The sequence below is a fragment of the Periophthalmus magnuspinnatus genome, chromosome 13 (genome assembly GCF_009829125.3).
Source record: "Periophthalmus magnuspinnatus isolate fPerMag1 chromosome 13, fPerMag1.2.pri, whole genome shotgun sequence".
NCBI classification, from domain to species: Eukaryota; Metazoa; Chordata; class Actinopteri; order Gobiiformes; family Gobiidae; genus Periophthalmus; species Periophthalmus magnuspinnatus.
The window spans coordinates 30,713,433-30,732,858 of record NC_047138.1 but is presented as its reverse complement, the minus strand read 5'-3'; the positions used below and the strand labels follow the sequence as shown (position 1 = coordinate 30,732,858).

Here is a 19,426-nt window from a genome sequence, read left to right as displayed (position 1 = left end):
AGTGAGAAATCAATGGGCTTAATAATATGTTTGAGCCACTCTTTGACGACATTAGGTTGTGGGTCTTAATAATTCTCTATAATAAGTCTGACCAGGGCCAGTGCAGTGATTGGTATTTGTGGCATAGTTAGTAGTTGTAGTGACAATAAAGGGGTTATTGAAATTGTCTGGTTGGTCTTATTTTGATGACCTACTTTATGTTGTGGGTTATTCACATTTATTGTTCTTTGTAGTGAGGACTTCTTTGTAAGTCAAGTCAGATGTTCAGCATTAAGACTGAGTATCTGGAGGGTCTGGGGATTTGTTCTTCTTTAATAGTTGGGGTTTGGTTTGATGAAAACATATGGGGATAGTGGACATCCCTGTCTAGTTCCCATGTGCAGTGTAAAGACCTGTGAAATAATCATGAACATAACTTGGTGATTGCAGGTCATTGTAGCCTCTGGAGGCTGTAGTGAGTCAATTATGTAAAGCTGATCCATCCCTCTTTCCTCCCCCACACAGCCACATGTCTTCACTTTGACAGTGCCCCACTCCCTCAGCCCTTCACACCTCTACACTGGGATGCACACTCTCACTCGTTTGTAGTCAGTGGTTGAAAATCTGTGGGCAGAGTAGACAGAGCAGCTGCCACTGCTTCCCTCTGCTCTTAAACTGCTGCATCATCTCATGGTGCTATTCCATCTGGTGTCCACCTCAATTATTAATTTTGTGACAGGACGGCCCATTTGCACCTGGATCTGCTGCAGCTTCTCTTTTGCTGTGGTCCTTGATTTAAAATAAGTGACCATCAGCCTCATTTTTGATCATACATTATCTAGACCAGGAGTAGCATCCATGGACTTTTTCACTATTAAGTTCAGTGCATGTGCCAGGCAGACGGCATGCCGCACCTGCACAATATTTGCTGCAGCATCAGTCACCAAGCACTTCACCTTCTCTTCCAGAGCCCATTCCCTTAAAAGCTCTTGAGCAGTTCCAGCGATGTTCTCTGCTGTGTAACTCATAGGAAAAGGCTGAACTCCCAAAGGGTGGTGGAGAGTTCACCTGAATGAATGCTATGACAGGTAACAGCCAAATACACATCCATGTTGATAGAGGTCCACATGACTGCAGTCAGGCTGACACTGTTAGCATTCTGCAGGGCTGCCTTTGCCTGTTCCTTTTCCTCCACATACCTCCTCTCCACCATGGCTTTAACTGCCTGTCTTGATGGAAGGGTGTATGTCGGATCCAGTTTATCTACCAGAGCACGGAAGCCAGGATCAGACACCACAGTGAAAGGCTGGGAATCTTTGACTATGAAGTCCACTACAGCTTCATCAAGCTCCTGCTTCCTGCTCCCTAAAATATAAAAGGTAGCAGAACAATAAATTAATTTAGTTTTAGCAGAAACAAAACCATGCAAATGAGACTGCAGGGAAAAGGTTTAAGTGTAAAAGTTGCAATGTATAATTCTAGCTCACTATTACATTTTAATAATCATTTTATAGACTCAAACCTGGACTCATTGCTCATAAACATTTACAGAAGTGCAGTGAAGGATGGAAGTGACACTATATATATTGCTTGAAACTGAAAACATTATGCCCACTCACCTGGTGCTGGTGGACACGTCATCACAGCAGCACTACTGGCTCCATCCTCATGTTTGACACATTAATGCCTCATCATTGATGACGGGAACAAAGCAAACACTTCACCTGCAAATTAAAAATGAGATGTATGTGTGGTTTATTCTTTTGTAAATGTATTCTTTTGTGTAAGTAAGTGTTGAAATATATGTTAACAAATAACCTTGTTCGACGGCACCGACAGACCTACGAACGCTAATCAAATCAATCCAAATAGTATTGACCAGATAGGCAACGCATCGCATTGTTTCAGCCATTTTAAACACAACTGAGACCTGTCAGATTTTCAAAGCTCCGCCCATTGAACCAAACCAGTCAGCTGATTCAGTCCGAATGAAGCGGTGAATTGGTTCAGACGTCATCAGTCACGTGACTTGAATCAAGCTCCGGAGCAGTGTTTCAGAAAAAAACCCTGCCGAGTTTTGGGTCTTGGTTTGAAGCTCCGTGTCAGAGGGAACATCACTAATTACAGCGGAGCGGCGCCAGGACGAAGAGGCGCCAGGACGAAGAGGTCAGAGGAACTGTGAAATACACGAGTCACTATCAATCATTTCTTATGTGTGCAACCTCGTAGATTGATCATTAAAATGAAATTTGTAACAGCATTTCTAAAAGCTGTCATTTTTATTTACAGTGTTGTACAGTATTTGGTTTTGTTCTATAATATTGTGCTTATTTTTTTAGTCTACAAAGGTTTGAACTTTGAAAGTGTTTAAACAAGAGAGAAATGTGAGAAAATGTTAATGCCTGTCTACTGATTGGACCAGACTGCCTAATCAGAAGCATTGAAATCCAAGATGGCGCCACGTACGGTCGCCCTGGTGATTTGGTGTGCTGTGTGTTTTTTGTTTTTGTGTGTTTGTCCTGTGTTCGCGTGCTCTTACACCCGTGAAGAGCTCTTATCCATCAGAACTACCACTCCTGTTGATCTACTGCCAGTCTTTTTAGTTCCTGCAGTAGATTTTGTTCACTCTTTGGCCAAAAGAGTGAGACGCCGAAGACGAGGAAAGCGGGCAGGGGCCTTGGTGCGCCTCCGGAGACGCGGCGCTCGCACGCCCTTACCTGGGATTTTCCTGTCTAACGTTCGCTCACTCAGCAACAAGACGGACGAACTGGCGCTGCTGATGAGGAGAAACAAAGACTTCTCTTCCTCTTGCGTCTTATGCTTCACGGAGACATGGCTCAATGAGCGTATCCCGGACTGTGCGCTTCAACTGGAGGGATTCCAACTCCTCCGCGCGGACAGACAACGGGGACTCTCCGGGGGAAAGACGAAAGGTGGAGGTGTCTGTTTCTACATCAACAATGCCTGGTGTACGGATGTGACTGTGATCTCCCAACACTGCTCTCCCGCCGTGGAATATCTTTTCATTAACTGTAGGCCTTTCTACTCTCCACGTGAGTTCACTTCATTCATTCTGGCCGCTGTTTACATCCCTCCGTGCGCGGACACGCACGAGGCCCAGCGCGTGCTCGCGGAGCAGATTCTGGATGTGGAGCGAACCTTCCCGGACTCTTTACTGATCATCCTGGGGGATTTTAATAAAGAAAATCTGAGCCAGGAACTACCCAAATATAAACAGTTTATTAAATGCCCGACGAGAGAGCAGAAGATGCTGGATCACTGTTACACAACAATCAGTGGAGCTTACAGAGCCGTGCCCTCTGCTGCTCCGCTGCTCTAGGATTCTCTGATCACGTCATGGTTCACCTCATCCCTGCTTACAAACAACGGCTGAAACTCTCCAAACCTGCTGTGAGGACTTCTAAGAAGTGGACCAGTGAGGCTGTGGAGGAGCTTCGCACGTGTTTGGACACTACAGACTGGGATGTGTTCAAGGCCACAGACAGTTTGGATGAGTACACAGACACTGTGACGTCATACATTCAGTTCTGTGAGGACAGCATTGTTCCATCAAGCACCAGGGCGACTTTTAACAACGACAAACCCTGGTTCACACCCAGACTGAGACATTTGAGGAGGGAAAAGGAGATGGCTTACAGGGCAGAAGATCGTGAGGGCTACAGGCGTTGCAAGTATGCGTTTAGCAAAGAGGTGGAAAAGGCTAAAGCGAAATACAATACACGTCTGGAGCAGCAATTCTCCACCAACGACTCTGCTTCTGTCTGGAGAGGGCTTAGGCAAATCACCAACTACAGGCCCAAAGCCCCTCCCGCCGTGGACAACAAACAACTAGCAGAAAAGTTAAACGGCTTTTATGCGAGGTTTGAAGTCTCACACCCCTCCCCCTCCTCCCTCACCATCATGGACATTACCTCCAAACCCACCTCGGACCCCCCCCCCCCCCCCCCACTGCCCTCACAGTTGTGGAGCAGGACGTGACTAAGCTTTTCAGGAAGCAGAATCCCCGTAAGGCAGCGGGCCCGGACGGTGTCTCTCCTTCCACCCTTAGACACTGTGCTGAGGAACTGGCTCCTGTTTTCACGGACATTTTTAACACCTCCCTGGAGTCATGTCATGTCCCAGCCTGCTTCAAGCTGTCCACCATTGTCCCCGTCCCCAAGAAGCCCAGGATCACTGGCTGGACTTAATGACTACAGAACTGTGGCACTGACGTCTGTAGTCATGAAGTCATTTGAGCGCCTGGTCCTGCACCACCTCAAGTCCCTCATCTCCCCCCTCCTGGACCCTCTGCAGTTTGCCTACAGAGCCAATCGGTCTGTGGACGACGCCATTAACCTGGCCCTTCACTTCATCCTCCAGCATCTGGACTCCCCGGGAACCTACGCCAGGATCCTGTTTGTGGACTTCAGCTCTGCATTCAACACCATCCTTCCTGCTCTGCTCCAGGACAAGCTCGCTCAGCTCAACGTGCCTGACTCCACCTGCAGGTGGATCACTGACTTCCTAACGGACAGGAGACAGCGCGTGAGGCTGGGGAAGAATGTCTCGGACACTCGGACTATCAGCACAGGATCTCCACAGGGCTGTGTACTTTCTCCCCTGCTCTTCTCCCTGTACACCAACTGCTGCACCTCCAGCCACGACTCCGTCAAACTGGTTAAGTTTGCGGATGACACCACCCTCATTGGACTCATCTCGGACGGCGATGAGTCTGCCTACAGGAGGGAGGTGGACTGGCTGGTGTCCTGGTGCAGCAGCAACAACCTGGAGCTCAACGCCCAGAAGACAATGGAGATGATTGTGGACTTCAGGAAAGTCACAGCCCCCCTGCCTCCCCTCACTCTGACGGACTCCCCCATCACCACTGTGGACTCTTTCCGCTTCCTGGGCACCTGCATCACCCAGGATCTCAAGTGGGAGCCGACCATCAGCTCCCTCATCAAGAAAGCCCAGCAGAGGATGTTCCACCTGTGGCAGCTGAGGAAACTCAGGCTGCCAGTCCAGATGATGGTGCAGTTTTACACTTCCATCATTGAGTCCATCCTCACCTCCTCATCACTGTGTGATTCGTTGGAGCCACTGCCAGGGACAGACAGAGACTGCAGCGCATTGTGCGCTCTGCTGAGAAGGTGATTGGCTGCAGCCTTCCATCTATACAGGACCTGTACGTCTCCAGGACTCGGGGGCGAGCAGGCCGTATAGCAGCTGACACTTCTCACCCTGGACATGGACTATTTGAGCCACTTCCCTCTGGCAGGAGGCTACGGTCCATTGGGACCAGAACCTCTCGCCATAAGAACAGTTTCTTCCCCTCTGCTGTTTGTCTCATGAACACTTTATAATATCTGCACTAAACTGGACACTTTATAATACCGGTCACTGTTGTTCTGATGCTGCTGTTGTATATATTTTTCTCCCTTTAAGTATTTCACTTGATTTTTTTTTAAGCATATCTTTTTAACTTTGTGCATGCCCTTATTTGTATTTGTATTTATTCAGTGTGTTTATGTTGCACTTTTTCACCGAAGCAAGTTCCTAGTTTGTGAACTGTGTTCACAGACTATGGCAATAAAAGTCTTCTGATTCTGATTCTGATTTGATCCTACAAGACAAAAGGGAGTATTACAATAATAAAGGTAATTAAAGCCGCAAGCGGCATCGAACGGCCCTCGCGGGCCATGCTTCGCACTCGGCCGACCCGGCACTCCCTGTGGGTGGTGCTAACGCGCCACTTGTCCCTTTTTTATTGCAACTTTGGGCTGCACTTGTCACCAAACAAGTCAAAACACATCGGAAGTGCTGATGCACAAAATGCAAAAACATGGGTTTTCCAGGCATCGCCATGGCAACACCGTGCAAAATACAAACTTGGCCCCTCTGACTTTTTTGTCGAGGACGACCTGAAGAATCACTGTGCCAAATTTCACATTCCTCAATGAAGCGAATAAGTCGTTATAAGACTTTGAAATGTACGAAAATTTGGAAATTTTCCCATTAGGATAACATGGGCGCTTTCGCGCATCGCCATGGCAACCCAGTGAAAAATATGACTTGGGTCTGATTGACTTTTTTGATCAGGATGACATGAAGAGTCATGGTGCCAAATTTCACATTATTCCATGAAACTAATATTTTTTCCATGAATGGGAAAAATTGGGAGGTTTCCCATTAGGATAACATTGGCAGTTTGGCGCATCGCCATGGCAACACGGTGCAAAAGACGACATACGTTTGATTGACTTTATTGATTGGGATGACCCAATGGAATTTTGTGTCAAATTTGGTAACATTTGGGAAAACAAAATTTTTGGCCTTCCATACAAATTTATTAGATGTTCTGTAGGGGGCGCTATCGCGCCAATTTAGTTTCTAACATAATGAGTAGCTTTAGGCCCAAAAGTTTTACAACTGATTTGAATTTGAGCCAAATCGGACTTTGCATGCGCAAACGGGAGCAAATTTTGGCTTTTGAAAATTGCAAAAATTCCGATGGAATTTTGCGGCTTCGCCGCACGGAAACCGTAATAGGGATCATCATAAATTGGATAACTTTTGATGCCCCACTTGTCTAGATGGTGTACAGTGAATTTCAGCCCTGCAGGTGAAGCGCCTTCAGAGGAGTTGACGAAAATGTGAGGTCAGCGAAAACGCTGACTCGGCATTTTGGAATTTTCAATCCAAGATGGCCGACTTCCGGTGCGTCAGAGGGCATGGCCATAATAATCTTTTTTGTTTGGCATCTCTTGAAGCATGCGTGTACCGAATTTCGTGGCTGTATGAAAAAGTTGACGTCGACGTCTCCCATTGACGTCAAAAATTTGACTTTTGCAGGGGGCGCTGTCACGCCATTTTTTTTATGCCCAATGATGCACCACATAAAAAAATAAATTTTTCGCCAGACCTGAATTTTGGGCAAAATTTGGTGAGTTTTTGAATATGTTCAGGGGGTCAAATTACTGCTCAAAGAGCAGAAGAAAGAAATAAAAAAATAAAAAAATAATAATAATATTTTTAGCAAAAACAATATATCCGATAACATTACAATGACATATTATACGTTTTTTGAAAGCTCTCGACTTTCCCGACGTCACCGTGGGGTCAATGCCGAATGACGAGCGCTAACGCGCTCGTCATTCGCCATGACGTCGGGGTCCGCCATTGACCTCCCATTGACTTCCATTCATTTTAGCAGTTATAAGTATGGCCCATGCCTGCGGCATGGGGGCTTGGATAGGGCTCGATGCCAGGAGTGTGTTTGGGGACATGAGCGCTTCGCGCTGCATCAGCGTCAACATTGAGTCAATGGGCTTCGCCATGTTGACGCTGACATGCTAGCAAGAACAAATATGCATGTCCCATGCCTACAGCATGGGTTGCTAGGACACAGGAGTCTGTGCAAGGTCGCGGTGCTGCCACGAAGTTGCGGGCTTCGCGTGCAACTTCGTGAAGACAGTCTGCAACGATGAGTGCGAAGCACTCATCGTTGCGGACGCAATAGGCCCTACGCCCTGTAGGGGCTCGGGCCTAATGAAGTGTCAGTAGCCATTTGGATCAGCCCGTGGAGCTGTGGGGTGATGGGTTGAGGCAGAGGTGTGAAGGGCTGAGGGAGTGGGGCACTGTCAAAGTGAAGACTAAGTGAAAAAAAAATTAATAAAAATCTACATGATTTAAAATGACCAGTAATCTTAAGTTAGTCTTTATGATTAAGTCACAGGTCTTTTTACAAGGGCACGAGACAGGGATGTCCACTATGTCCATTTATTTTCATTAAGACCAAATCCAAACTATTGGAGGGGAACCACCCCCAGCCCCACCACAAGATCAGTCTGAATGTTTAACATTTTACTCTACTTCCAAGCAGAAAAAATACCCAAAATATGCAATCTTCCAATTTAACTCCTGGGATGAAAGTCAAACAAAACAAATATAACTTTATCTACTATGACAAACAGTAAACACTTACATCAAATGTAATACAAAAACTTTGTTCTGTTTTCATGAGATTTCTGTCAGTGCCTTCAGGCAAGTGAAAAATCAATGGGCTTAATAATATATTTGAGCCACTGAAAAGTTGACCTTATCTTTTTTTTAAATATCTAGTGGGTCTTTGATGACATTAGGTTGTGGGTCTTAATAATTCTCTATAATAAGTCTAACCAGGGCCAGTGCAGTGATTGGTATTTGTAGCATAGTTAGTAGTTGTAGTGACAATAAAGGGGTCATTAAAATTGTCTATATAAAAATCACCTTGTATTTACATTTCTGGTTTGTCTTATTTTGATGAAATAGTTTAGATTTAGGGTCATTTACATTTATTGTTCTTTGTAGTGAGGACTTCTGGTTTGTAAGTACAGTCAGACGTTCAGCATTAAGACTGATTTTCTGGAGGGTCTGGGGATTTGTTCTTTTCTAATAGTTGGGGTTTGGTTTGATGAAAACATATGGGGACAGTGGACATCTCTGTCTAGTGCCTGTGTGCAGTGTAAAGACCTGTGAAATAATCATAAACATGACTTGGTGATTGCAGGTCATTGTAGCTCCTGTAAATATTTGATTTTTAGCCTCAGGAGGCTGTAGTGAGTCAGTGATGTAAACCTGTTTTTTTTAACCCATCCCCCTCTCCTCCCCCACACAGCCACATGTCTTCACTTTGCCAGTGCCCCACTCCCTCAGCCCTTCACACCTCTGCCTCAGCCCATCAGCCCACAGCTCCATGGACTGATCCACCTGGCTGACTGACACTTCATTACCTTTATTATTGTAATGCTGCCTTTTGTCTTGTGGGGCAGAATAATGTCCGTCTCATGTGAGTTTTGCACCGCCCTCAAACGCTCCCGACTGGCTGCTGTGGTCCAATCAAAAGAGTGGAGATGGGTGGAGGGAGGAGCTTTTAACCAACTGCAACAATGTTCAGAGACAGAGAAGGGGTAGCCACTGGACACAGAAGAAGCTGCTCTATATGCCAGGCCTGAAACATAACTTTTGACTGATTGGTTAAAGGACTTGAAGAACTCTCTGCCACTACTCCTGTGAGTATATCTTATCTGTCGTCCAAGTGGGGTCAAAGAGGATTAAATCCCTGTAGGTTTTTCCCAGAGGCGAACTGAAAACAAGAGTCCAGAAGACTTAAGCAAATTCTCAATTCAGTCTGTTTATTTTTGTCTCAAGCAGATACAGGCTTGATTCAAGTTGATTTTCCTCACCGTCTCTTGTTTTATCATGGCCAGTGTGGCTCTTATATACACAACAGCCCAGAAACCTCTTACAAGAAAGAAAAGCGCCACGTGTCCCACCCTCTTAATTATTAACTTGGTATGTACAGACATGAACATGTTATCTGGGTTCACTGAAGAACTAAACAAAACAGGTGTTTTCACAGGCGTTTCAAAGTACGTTTAACATTCCACGCTGGAGTCTCCACACAGGCAAATAGCTCAAAGAATAATTGTCACATATACTTATGTTACATGAAGAATTATTCTCACATCCCCCTGTAAAAGTTGTCTGTTACCTCAATTTGAGAGTCTTTTGATACCGACGCATGGCTTAAAGAGTCACCATGAAGTTAGAGATTGACATGAGACTTGTTTTTATTTGACAAAAAATGTCATTTAATAGGTTGATGTACAGAAAATATGCAAAAGTTGCTAGGTTCACTGCCTCTAGACCGGTGTGGTGTCCTTGGGGAGAGAGAAGAGAAAAACAAATTAGTGAGTGGTCCACTTTTCCCCTGGCAGGGACATCAGGTGTCCCTGACAGTCAGACAAGGGGCCATTACTGCTACTGGCAACAATATTACATAAAAATAAAAACTTAATCATGCAAACTGACAACTTTCTTGTCGTACAAAGCCACATCAAAATACAGTGTTTAGATAATTTACTACATTAACATCTACTTTCCTTTGTTCTAATGCAGAACTACAGCATCCGAGATAATGAAGTTCACATGTGACCATTGTGGAAAGATGTGGCCAAATGCTTCCAGTCTCAAACTTCACTACAGAACTCACACAGGAGAGAAGCCATTTAAATGTGACCTGTGTGGGAAGGAGTTTCAACATTCTGGTAACCTGGTTCGACACATGAGAATCCACACAGGAGAAAGGCCATACAGCTGTGACCAGTGTGGGAAGGCATTTAAAGACTCATTTGCACGCAAAGTACATATGAGAATCCACACAGGAGAAAGACCACACGGCTGTGACCAGTGTGGGAATGAATTTAAACAGTCTAGTGCACTCAAAGTACATATGAGAATCCACACAGGAGAAAGGCCATACAGCTGTGACCAGTGTGGGAAGGCATTTAAAGACTCGAGTACACTCAAAGAACATACGAGAATCCACACAGGAAAAAGACCATACAGCTGTGACCAGTGTGGGAATGAATTTAAACAGGTTGGTGCACTCAAACTACATATGAGAATCCACACAGGCGAAAGCCCCTGCAGCTGTGACCAGTGTGGGAAAGCATTTAAACGAGCTGATGCACTCAAAGTACATATGAGAATCCACACAGGAGAAAGGCCATACACATGTGACCAGTGTGGGAAGGCATTTAAAGACTCGAGTACACTCAAAGTACATATGAGAATCCACACAGGAGAAAGGCCATACAGCTGTGACCAGTGTGAGAAAGCGTTCTCTATTTCATCCAATCTGAATAGTCACATGAGAATTCATAATTGTTCTACACTGTATGAGTGTGGTCAGTGTGAAAAGGCTTTTAAAACATCGCAGCAACGCTCCAGTCACTACCGAACACACACAGGAGACAAACCATACGACTGTGAAGAGAGTGGGAAGGCTTTAAGATCTGTGAGGAACCGTCTGAACCAAGTTTCCAGACTGAAGAGAAAAGCAGCAGCTGTGACCAGTGTGGGAGGACCTGCTCATCTGAAAGTGCACTGTCTTGAACACACTAAAGGAGACAGAGCTGCTGAGGCTGGATCATGTGAGGCTAAAGTCAGACTCAAAAAGCTGGAGATCAGGCTTCAGAGACTCCAGACTGTGGAGTCGACCTCTGTGTAGAGTCAAAAACCATAAGTGAAAAAATCTTAATCTTAACATATATTTTTCGTGAGCAAAGTTTTTTTTATTCCAAACTTTTCAGCTGGAATTTACTTTTTCCATCTTATTTGTATTTTATTTTATTTTTTTAAACAAGTTGTTCTGATTCACAGAAACACTCTTGTGTGTTACCCCATAACAAAGTTTATTCTTCATGGATGCTGTGATGACAATAATAAAAGTAAAATAAAGAAAATGAGAAAATAAAGTCTACCTTTTATTTTAGACCATTTGCTTGTCATGTCTTATGTCTTACATATGAATCAAGGAACTTTAGAAATGCCACAGCAGTGAGACTGCTCTTATCAAGGTGACAAATGACATTGGCCTGAACACTGATGAAGGCAAAGTCTCAGTCTTGATCCTGTTAGATCTGAGTGTTTCCTTTGACACTGTGGATCATGGGATCCTCCTACAGAGACTAGAGGACTGGGAGGGCATCTGTGGTACATCACTAAACTGGTTCAAGTCCTATCTAAAAAAACAGGGAATACTTTGTAGAAATTGGATAATGTGTCTCAGATAAAATGTCTCTGACCTGTGGGGTGCCACAGGGGTCAATCCTGGGACCCCTGTAGTTCAGTCTCTACATGCTGCTGTTAGGCCAGTTAATACGCAGCAATAATGTGTCCTACCACAACTCTGCAGACGACACTCAGATCTATGTGTCACTGCAGCAGGTGAATATGGACCAGTGGATTCACTCACTGCATCAACAGATCAGCAGGCTTCTCTGTCTGAGCTGTTCTCCAGACAGGTGAGAAGGAAGGCTCTGAGCATCTTGTCTGATGATGCTCATCCTCTTCATGATGAGTTTAGTTTTCTTCCTTCTGGCTCTAGGCTCAGGTTTCCTTCAGTGAGGAGTAATAGGTACAAGAACTCTTTTATTCCTGCAGCCATTTTGCTTTTAAATGCTGCTCAGGGTAGAAACCCATTTTAATCTTACTTACCGCTGGGTATTTTTCCTGTTCTGTGGATAGACAAAAATGTACTGGTTTTTCTTGTGTCCTTTCAATGTTTTTATATGTGTTTGTCTTTTTTGTTTTCTCTCTATTGTAAAACTTATTGCCCCATGGGGGACACAAATAAAGTGAAGTTGAAGTTGAAGTTGAAGATCAGTGTGTGGAGGAAAAACAACTTTCTCCAGATAAACTCAGACAAGACTCAAGTCGTCATCTTTGAGCCACAGAAACATGGAGAAAGTGTCAGCATCTCCTCCAGTCTCTCTCTCTAAAACCTTCAAATCAGGCGAGAAATCTAAGGGTAATACTGGATTCAGACTTGAATTTTAACAGCCACATCAAATCAATAACATCTGCAGATTTTTACCACCTAAAAGCATAGCAAAAAACAAAGGTTTAGTGCAAAAAAACAGACTTGGAGACACTTATCCTGCATTTGTGTCCAGTAGGTTAGACGACTGTAACGTCCTGCTCACTGGCCTCTCCAAACGAGCTTTAAGACAGAACAGAACATCCAGAACACTGCTGTTCGGGTTCTGACTAGAACCAGGAAGTACTTCACACATGTGTCCTGTGGCTCAGGTCTAGAACCAGGAAGTACTTCACACATGTGTCCTGTGGCTCAGGTCTCTGGCTCCTGTGGCTCAGAGAATAGACTTTAAAGCAGCTCTGTGTGAACAAGTCTCTCCATGGACCAGCACCAAAGAACATCTCCCACATGAGCCACATGAACCATCTCACACTCTGAGGACTTCAGGGACCGGCCTCCTGCTGGTGCCCAGAGTCAGGACTAAACATGGGGAATCAGTGTTTCAGTTTTATGCAAATAAAACCTGGACCAGTCTTCCTGAAGATGTGACACAGGCCTCTACTTTGACAATGATTAAATTCAGGCTCAAAACAGTTTTTTTTTAGCTGTGCATACGACTGAAAGGTTTTTATTCTGCACTCTTCTGTTTTAATATTAATTTTATGATGATTATTTGTGATAATTTATCTTTGATTTGTGTGATTTTAATGTCTTTCTTATTCTGTAAAGCACTTTGAATTACTTTGTGTACAAATTGTGTTATACAAATAAACTTGCCTAGTTGTAGTTACAGTAAAGGGGTCATTAAAATTGTCAGCTCTAGATTGTGGGTCATTCATGTTTATTGTTCTTTGTACAAATGGTGTTTTTCCACTTGATTTTAGTGACTGTTGTCCATTTGGATGTATTTGGAATACAAAAGTGAAAAAGACACATGCATAAAAATGAGAGGATCCTATAGACATTTCAGTGAGCAGGACTTTATCTCTGATCTGTGTTAGAGTGATATCGAGCTAATGTCACCATTCCATGGCCCTGATATGGCCTTAAAGTTTTGTTTTGTTTTTTATATATATACATTGAATGAAATTGTTGACCGCCCAAAAGAAAAACAAAAAATAAATGCAACAATCTTTGGTTCAGCTCAGAAATTGCAAGTTTAATTAGAGAAATAAATGCTGCCTGGAAACCTGCACACACAACTAGAGCAGATTTGGGCATTTTTCTGCAAAAAGAGAAATAAATGTTTATCAGCAGTTTCCAGCAAAGTCCTGGAGGACAGTCAGATCACTCTCAGAACCTAATATTCATACATTACCAAACCAATATTTTATGAGATTCAGCTGTTGTAATTTCTAAAGAGGAAATACGTGATGCTTTTAATAGGCACTTTATCTCTGCATGTGACATTTTGGATAATAATGGTGATCCTTTTGATCTTGATTATGTTGAATCTGAACCTCGTCCATAGACCCAAAGAAGTCCACGGGAGCTGACGACTTTGACCCAAAACTTCTATTACCGACTGCCCCACATTTAATTCAACCTTTTTTACATATTTTTAATTGTTCAATTCAAATGGCAGTTAAAACAGAATAATGGAAAACTGCATGTTTAGCCTTTAAATTAAAAGGTGGGACAACTAAAAATGTATATCATTTCCGGCCAATATCCAAATGACTTGCAAAAGTTTTAGAAAAGTTAGTTGCAAATCAACTTTTACTGCCTGGAAGCTCCGTTACTATAGCAACCCGAACACACGCGATACTTCGCGGTATCCCCATGCGGAAGTGTGACGTCAGTGCAGGAAACAAACAGCAGATGCACCGGTGTGTAGATGGAGGAATGTTAGCGCGGAGAACGGCTGTAAGTAGATAACTCCTCAAACCTTTCATGTTTTATATGTCTATATCTGAGTTTTGTGTCCCTCAACCTGCAGATCCCACTGTGACCGCGTCGTGTTACGGCTTTAATCAAAGGAACTGGTGAGTGTTGTAGCTAATGCTAAGCGGCGCTAACGTTACTTTTTAGTGTTTTGGCGCACACTGCCTCCGTTTTCATTGTGCGTGTCGGTGATTTAAACATTTAAAGTGTTGGCTAATAATCACCTGAAGTACTGTCTCTCTTTCCTCTGAGCCAAACCAGATCTTCTTAGCCCAAAATGATGTTTTGCTTGACACACGTGTTACATGTACTTAAGGAGTAGTGGCAGAGAGTTCTGGAAGTCCTTTAACCAATCAGTCAAAGTTATGGGACAAAGCCTGACATATAGAGCAGCTTCATCTGTGTCCAGTCACTGCCTCTTCTCTGTCTCTGAACATTGTTGCAGCTGGTTAAAAGCCCCTCCACCCATCTCTTCTCTTTTGACTGGACCAAGCCAATCGGAGCATTTGAGGGTGTTGTAAAACTCACATGAGAGACGGACATTATGCTGTGGCACAAAACAAAGGGCGTAATCAGGGTAATTAAAGCCGCACTCGGCGATAAAGGCCTTCGCCGCCCCTCGGGACCGTGGGATACACGCCACTGCGAAGACCCTGCCTCTCGTCCCCGTTTACATCGCCCCTCTTTCCCAAAACAGCGTCTATATCATACTACTCCACTCATTACAATGAGCGTATATCTAACATTGTCACGCCTGCCGGGTTGGAGATACAGCTCTGTCCTTATTGGGTTTTTTGTTCAGTATGATGTGTGGAATATGTGTACCAAATTTCAATGATCTATGACAAACACATTTTTTCCATCCCAGTGTGCTGTGGAGCAATTTAATGTGTCAGCTGTGTAAATTGTGTATCTTTGTGTTCAGATCATCCTGTATCATCAGGTAAAATTTGTCAAAAACTGGGTTCCGCTCACAATGGCCGACTTCCTGCAGTGTTTAGGGTAGGGACATAATTGTCATGTCCTGACATGTTCTATTTTTTGATGCGAGTTTCTGATTTTTGTCGATTTCTTTTCTAATTTGGGCTCCCACTGGCCTCATGAAAATCAAAGTTCGAGGTGGCGCTACTGAGTCGTCTTTCATTATTTACATAAAACTACAGCTGAAAAGATTGCAATTTAAAAAAAAATCTTGGAAAAAGTATTTATCATTATTATAACTATACTTTTTGACCGTACACATAGTTCAGCTCCAGTCTGGAGTCTCTGAAGCCTGATCTCCAGCTTTTTGAGTCTGACTTTGGGCTCACATGATGTGGCCTCAGCAGCTCTGTCTTCAGTCTGCAAAATGTAGACATGTTTCAGACGGTTCCTCACAGAAAAGCCTTCAGTCGTATGGTTTCTCTCCTGTTTGCGTTCGGAAAAGGAGAGTTGCTGTGATGTAAAACCCTTTTCACACTGGTCACACTCATAGTCGGTGCCAGGTGTGAATTCTCATGTTGATTCAGAAAACACTTTCTCACACTGGACACGTGTATATTTTCCCCAGTGTGGATTTTCATATGTCGATGGAGGTCACTAGATTGTTTAAATTCCTTCCCACACTGGTTACAGCTGTGTGACATTTCTCCTGTGTAAATTCTGTAGTGTACTTTGAGTGCTGAAGCCTTGGCCCACGTCTGTCCACACTGGTCACATGTGAACTTCATCCTGTAGCTCTGCTTTAGAACAAAGTAAAGTAGATATCAATGAAGTAAATGACCTAAACACTGTGTGTTTCGATGTGGTTGTGTACTACAAGCAAACTATGTTGAATGAATCAGTTAGTGTTCCATTTTCATAGCATCATTTTGTTCTGTCAGTAGCTGTGACTACCCCTGGCTTTACCCTTACACCTGGATTGGCATTTGTAACATAGTTAGTAATTATACTTTTAGTAAAGGGGTTATTAAAATTGTCCATATAAAAAGCATATTCTGTATTTAAATGTCTGGTTGGTCTTATTTTGATGACACACTTTAGGTTGTGGGTTATTCACATTTATTGTTCTTTGTAGTGAGGACTTCTAGTTTGTAAGTACAGTCAGATGTTCAACATTAGGTCTGATTTTCTGGAGGGTTTGGGGATTTGTTCTTCTCTAATAGTTGGGGTTTGGTTTGATGAAAACATATGGGGACAGTGGACATCTCTGTCTAGTGACTGTGTGCAGTGTAAAGACCTGTGAAATAATCATAAACATGACTTGGTGATTGCAGGTCATTGTAGCTCATGTAAATATTTGATTTTTAGCCTCAGGAGGCTGTAGTGAGTCAATGATGTAAACCTGCTTTTTTAACCCATCCCCCTCTCCTCCCCCACACAGCCACATGTCTTCACTTTGCCAGTGCCCCACTCCCTCAGCCCTTCACACCTCTGCCTCAGCCCATCAGCCCACAGCTCCATGGACTGATCCACCTGGCTGACTGACACTTCATTACCTTTATTATTGTAATGCTGCCTTTTGTCATGTGGGGCAGCATAATGTCCCTCTCTCATGTGAGTTTTGCACCGCCCTCAAACGCTCCCGACTGGCTGCTGTGGTCCATTCAAAAGAGTGGAGATGGGTGGAGGGAGGAGCTTTTAACCAACTGCAGCAATGTTCAGAGACAGAGAAGGGGTAGTCACCGGACACAGAAGAAGCTGCTCTATATGTCAGGCCTGAAACATAACTTTTGACTGATTAAAGGACTTGGAGAACTCTCTGCCACTACTCCTGTAAGTATATTTTATCTGTCGTCCAGGTGGGGTCAAAGATGGTTAAATTCCCCTGTAAATGTTACCTCAATTTGTCTTTTGCTACTGTTACGACCCATGACTTAAAGAGTCACCACGAATTTAGAGATTGACATAAGACTTGTTTTTATTTTACAAAAATGTCATTTAATAGGTTGATGTAAAGAAAATATGCTAAAGGTGCTAGGTTCACCACCTCTGGGCCAATCTGGTGTCCTGGGGAAGAGAGAGAAGAAAGATAAATTAGTGAGTGGTCCACTTTTACCCTGGCAGGGACATCAGGTGTCCATGACAGTCAGACAAGGGGCCATTACAGCTACTGGCAACAATATTACATAAAAATTAAAATTCATGCAAACTGACAATTTGCTTCTTGTACAAAGCCACGTCAAAACACAGTGTTTAGGTCATTTACTACATTAACATCTACTTTCCTTTGTTCTAATGCAGAACTACAGCACCCGAGAGAATGAAGTTCACATGTGACCAGTGTGGAAAGATGTGGCCATCTGCTTCCAAACTCAAAGTTCACTACAGAACTCACACAGGAGAGAAGCCATTTAAATGTGGCCTGTGTGGGATGGAATTTCAGCAGTCTGGTAGCCTGGATCGACACATGAGAATCCACACAGGAGAAAGGCCATACAGCTGTGACCAGTGTGGGAAGGAATTTAAAGACTCGGGTACACTCAAAGTACATATGAGAATCCACACGGGAGAAAGGCCATACAGCTGTGACCAGTGTGGCAAGGAGTTTAAACAGGCTGGTCACCTGGATCGACACATGAGAATCGACACGGGAGAAAGGCCATACAGCTGTGACCAGTGTGGGAAGGAATTTAAAAAGTCTTGTGCACTTAAAGCACATATGAGAATCCACACAGAAGAAAAGCCATACAGCTGTGACCAGTGTGGGAAGGAATTTAAAGACTCGGGTACACTCAAAGTACATATGAGAATCCACACGGGAGATAGGCCATACAACTGTGACCAGTGTGGGAAGGCATTTAAAGACTCGGGTACACTCAAAGTACATATGAGAATCCACACAGGAGAAAGACCGTACAGCTGTGACCAGTGTGGGAAGGAATTGAAAGACTCGGGTGCACTCAAAGTACATATGAGAATCCACACAGGAGAAAGGCCATACAGCTGTGACCAGTGTGGGAAGGCGTTTAAAGACTCGGGTGCACTCAAAGTACATATGAGAATCCACACAGGAGAAAGACCACACGGCTGTGACCAGTGTGGGAATGAATTTAAAAAGTCTAGTGCACTCAAAGTACATATGAGAATCCACACAGGAGAAAGGCCATACAGCTGTGACCAGTGTGGGAATGAATTTAAAGACTCGAGTACACTCAAACTACATATGAGAATTCACACGGGAGAAAGGCCATACACATGTGACCAGTGTGCCAAAGCGTTCTCTTCTTCATCCAGTCTGAATAGACACATGAGAATTCACAAGTGTTTTAGACTGTATGAGTGTGGTCAGTGTGAAAAGGCTTTTAAAACATCGCAGCAACGCTCCAGTCACTACCGAACACACACAGGAGACAAACCATACGACTGTGAAGAGAGTGGGAAGGCTTTAAGATCTGTGAGGAACCGTCTGAACCAAGTTTCCAGACTGAAGAGAAAAGCAGCAGCTGTGACCAGTGTGGGAGGACCTGCTCATCTGAAAGTGCACTGTCTTGAACACACTAAAGGAGACAGAGCTGCTGAGGCTGGATCATGTGAGGCTAAAGTCAGACTCAAAAAGCTGGAGATCAGGCTTCAGAGACTCCAGACTGTGGAGTCGACCTCAGTGTAGAGTCAAAAAGTACAAACATATATATATATAAGTACAAAAAATATGTTATGATTAAGATTTTTTTTAAACAAAGCTTTTTTTAATTGTAAACTTTTCAGTGGGAGTTTACTTTGTCCATCTTAATTTCTCATTATTTTTATTTATGGTGTTTTTAAAAAAAAAAAAAAAATTTTTACCTTTGTTTAACCTTTCATTTCTGGTTCACAGAAACACTCTTATGAGTTACCCCACAACAAAGTTTATTCTTTATGGATGCTGTGATGACAATATTAAATGTAAAAGAAAGAAAATGAGAAAATAAAGTCTACATTTTATTTTAGACCAATTGTTTGTCATGTCTTACATATGAATCAAGGAACTTTAGAAATGCCACAAATACATACACACAAAGGGCTGAAACAGTGTGAGCTTTTCTTACATAAACATTTGTAATTAAGTTGTTGATTATTGGTTGTCAATCAAACACTTCTGTCTTATGCAATACAAAACATTCTGTTTTCATGGGATTTGTCTCAGTGCCTTCAGATGAGTAATCATTAGGCTTAATAATTACTTATTTAAATTATTTCATCACCTCTGATCAACAATAATTTGCCTTTTTCATAAATTCT

At 43.3% G+C, this 19,426-nt stretch overlaps 2 protein-coding genes across 2 annotated transcripts in view; both read left to right on the top strand.

Moving 5' to 3' along the window:
- The window catches only part of LOC129456718 (zinc finger protein 729-like), a 38,813-nt gene extending 27,741 nt beyond the window's left edge, over positions 1-11,072 (top strand). Inside the window, exon 6 of the mRNA XM_055225826.1 lies at positions 9,919-11,072. Within this exon, the coding sequence (XP_055081801.1) occupies positions 9,919-11,032 (1,114 nt within the window). The 3' untranslated portion in view covers positions 11,033-11,072. The remainder of the gene's footprint in view (positions 1-9,918) is intronic.
- Positions 11,073-14,150: 3,078 nt separating this feature from the next.
- LOC117380799 (zinc finger protein 208-like) overlaps positions 14,151-19,426 on the top strand; it is a 52,403-nt gene continuing 47,127 nt past the window's right edge. The window contains exons 1-3 of the mRNA XM_055225825.1: positions 14,151-14,209; positions 14,283-14,328; positions 17,450-18,590. Coding sequence (XP_055081800.1) covers positions 17,469-18,590 — 1,122 coding nt within the window. The 5' untranslated portion in view covers positions 14,151-14,209; positions 14,283-14,328; positions 17,450-17,468. The remainder of the gene's footprint in view (positions 14,210-14,282; positions 14,329-17,449; positions 18,591-19,426) is intronic.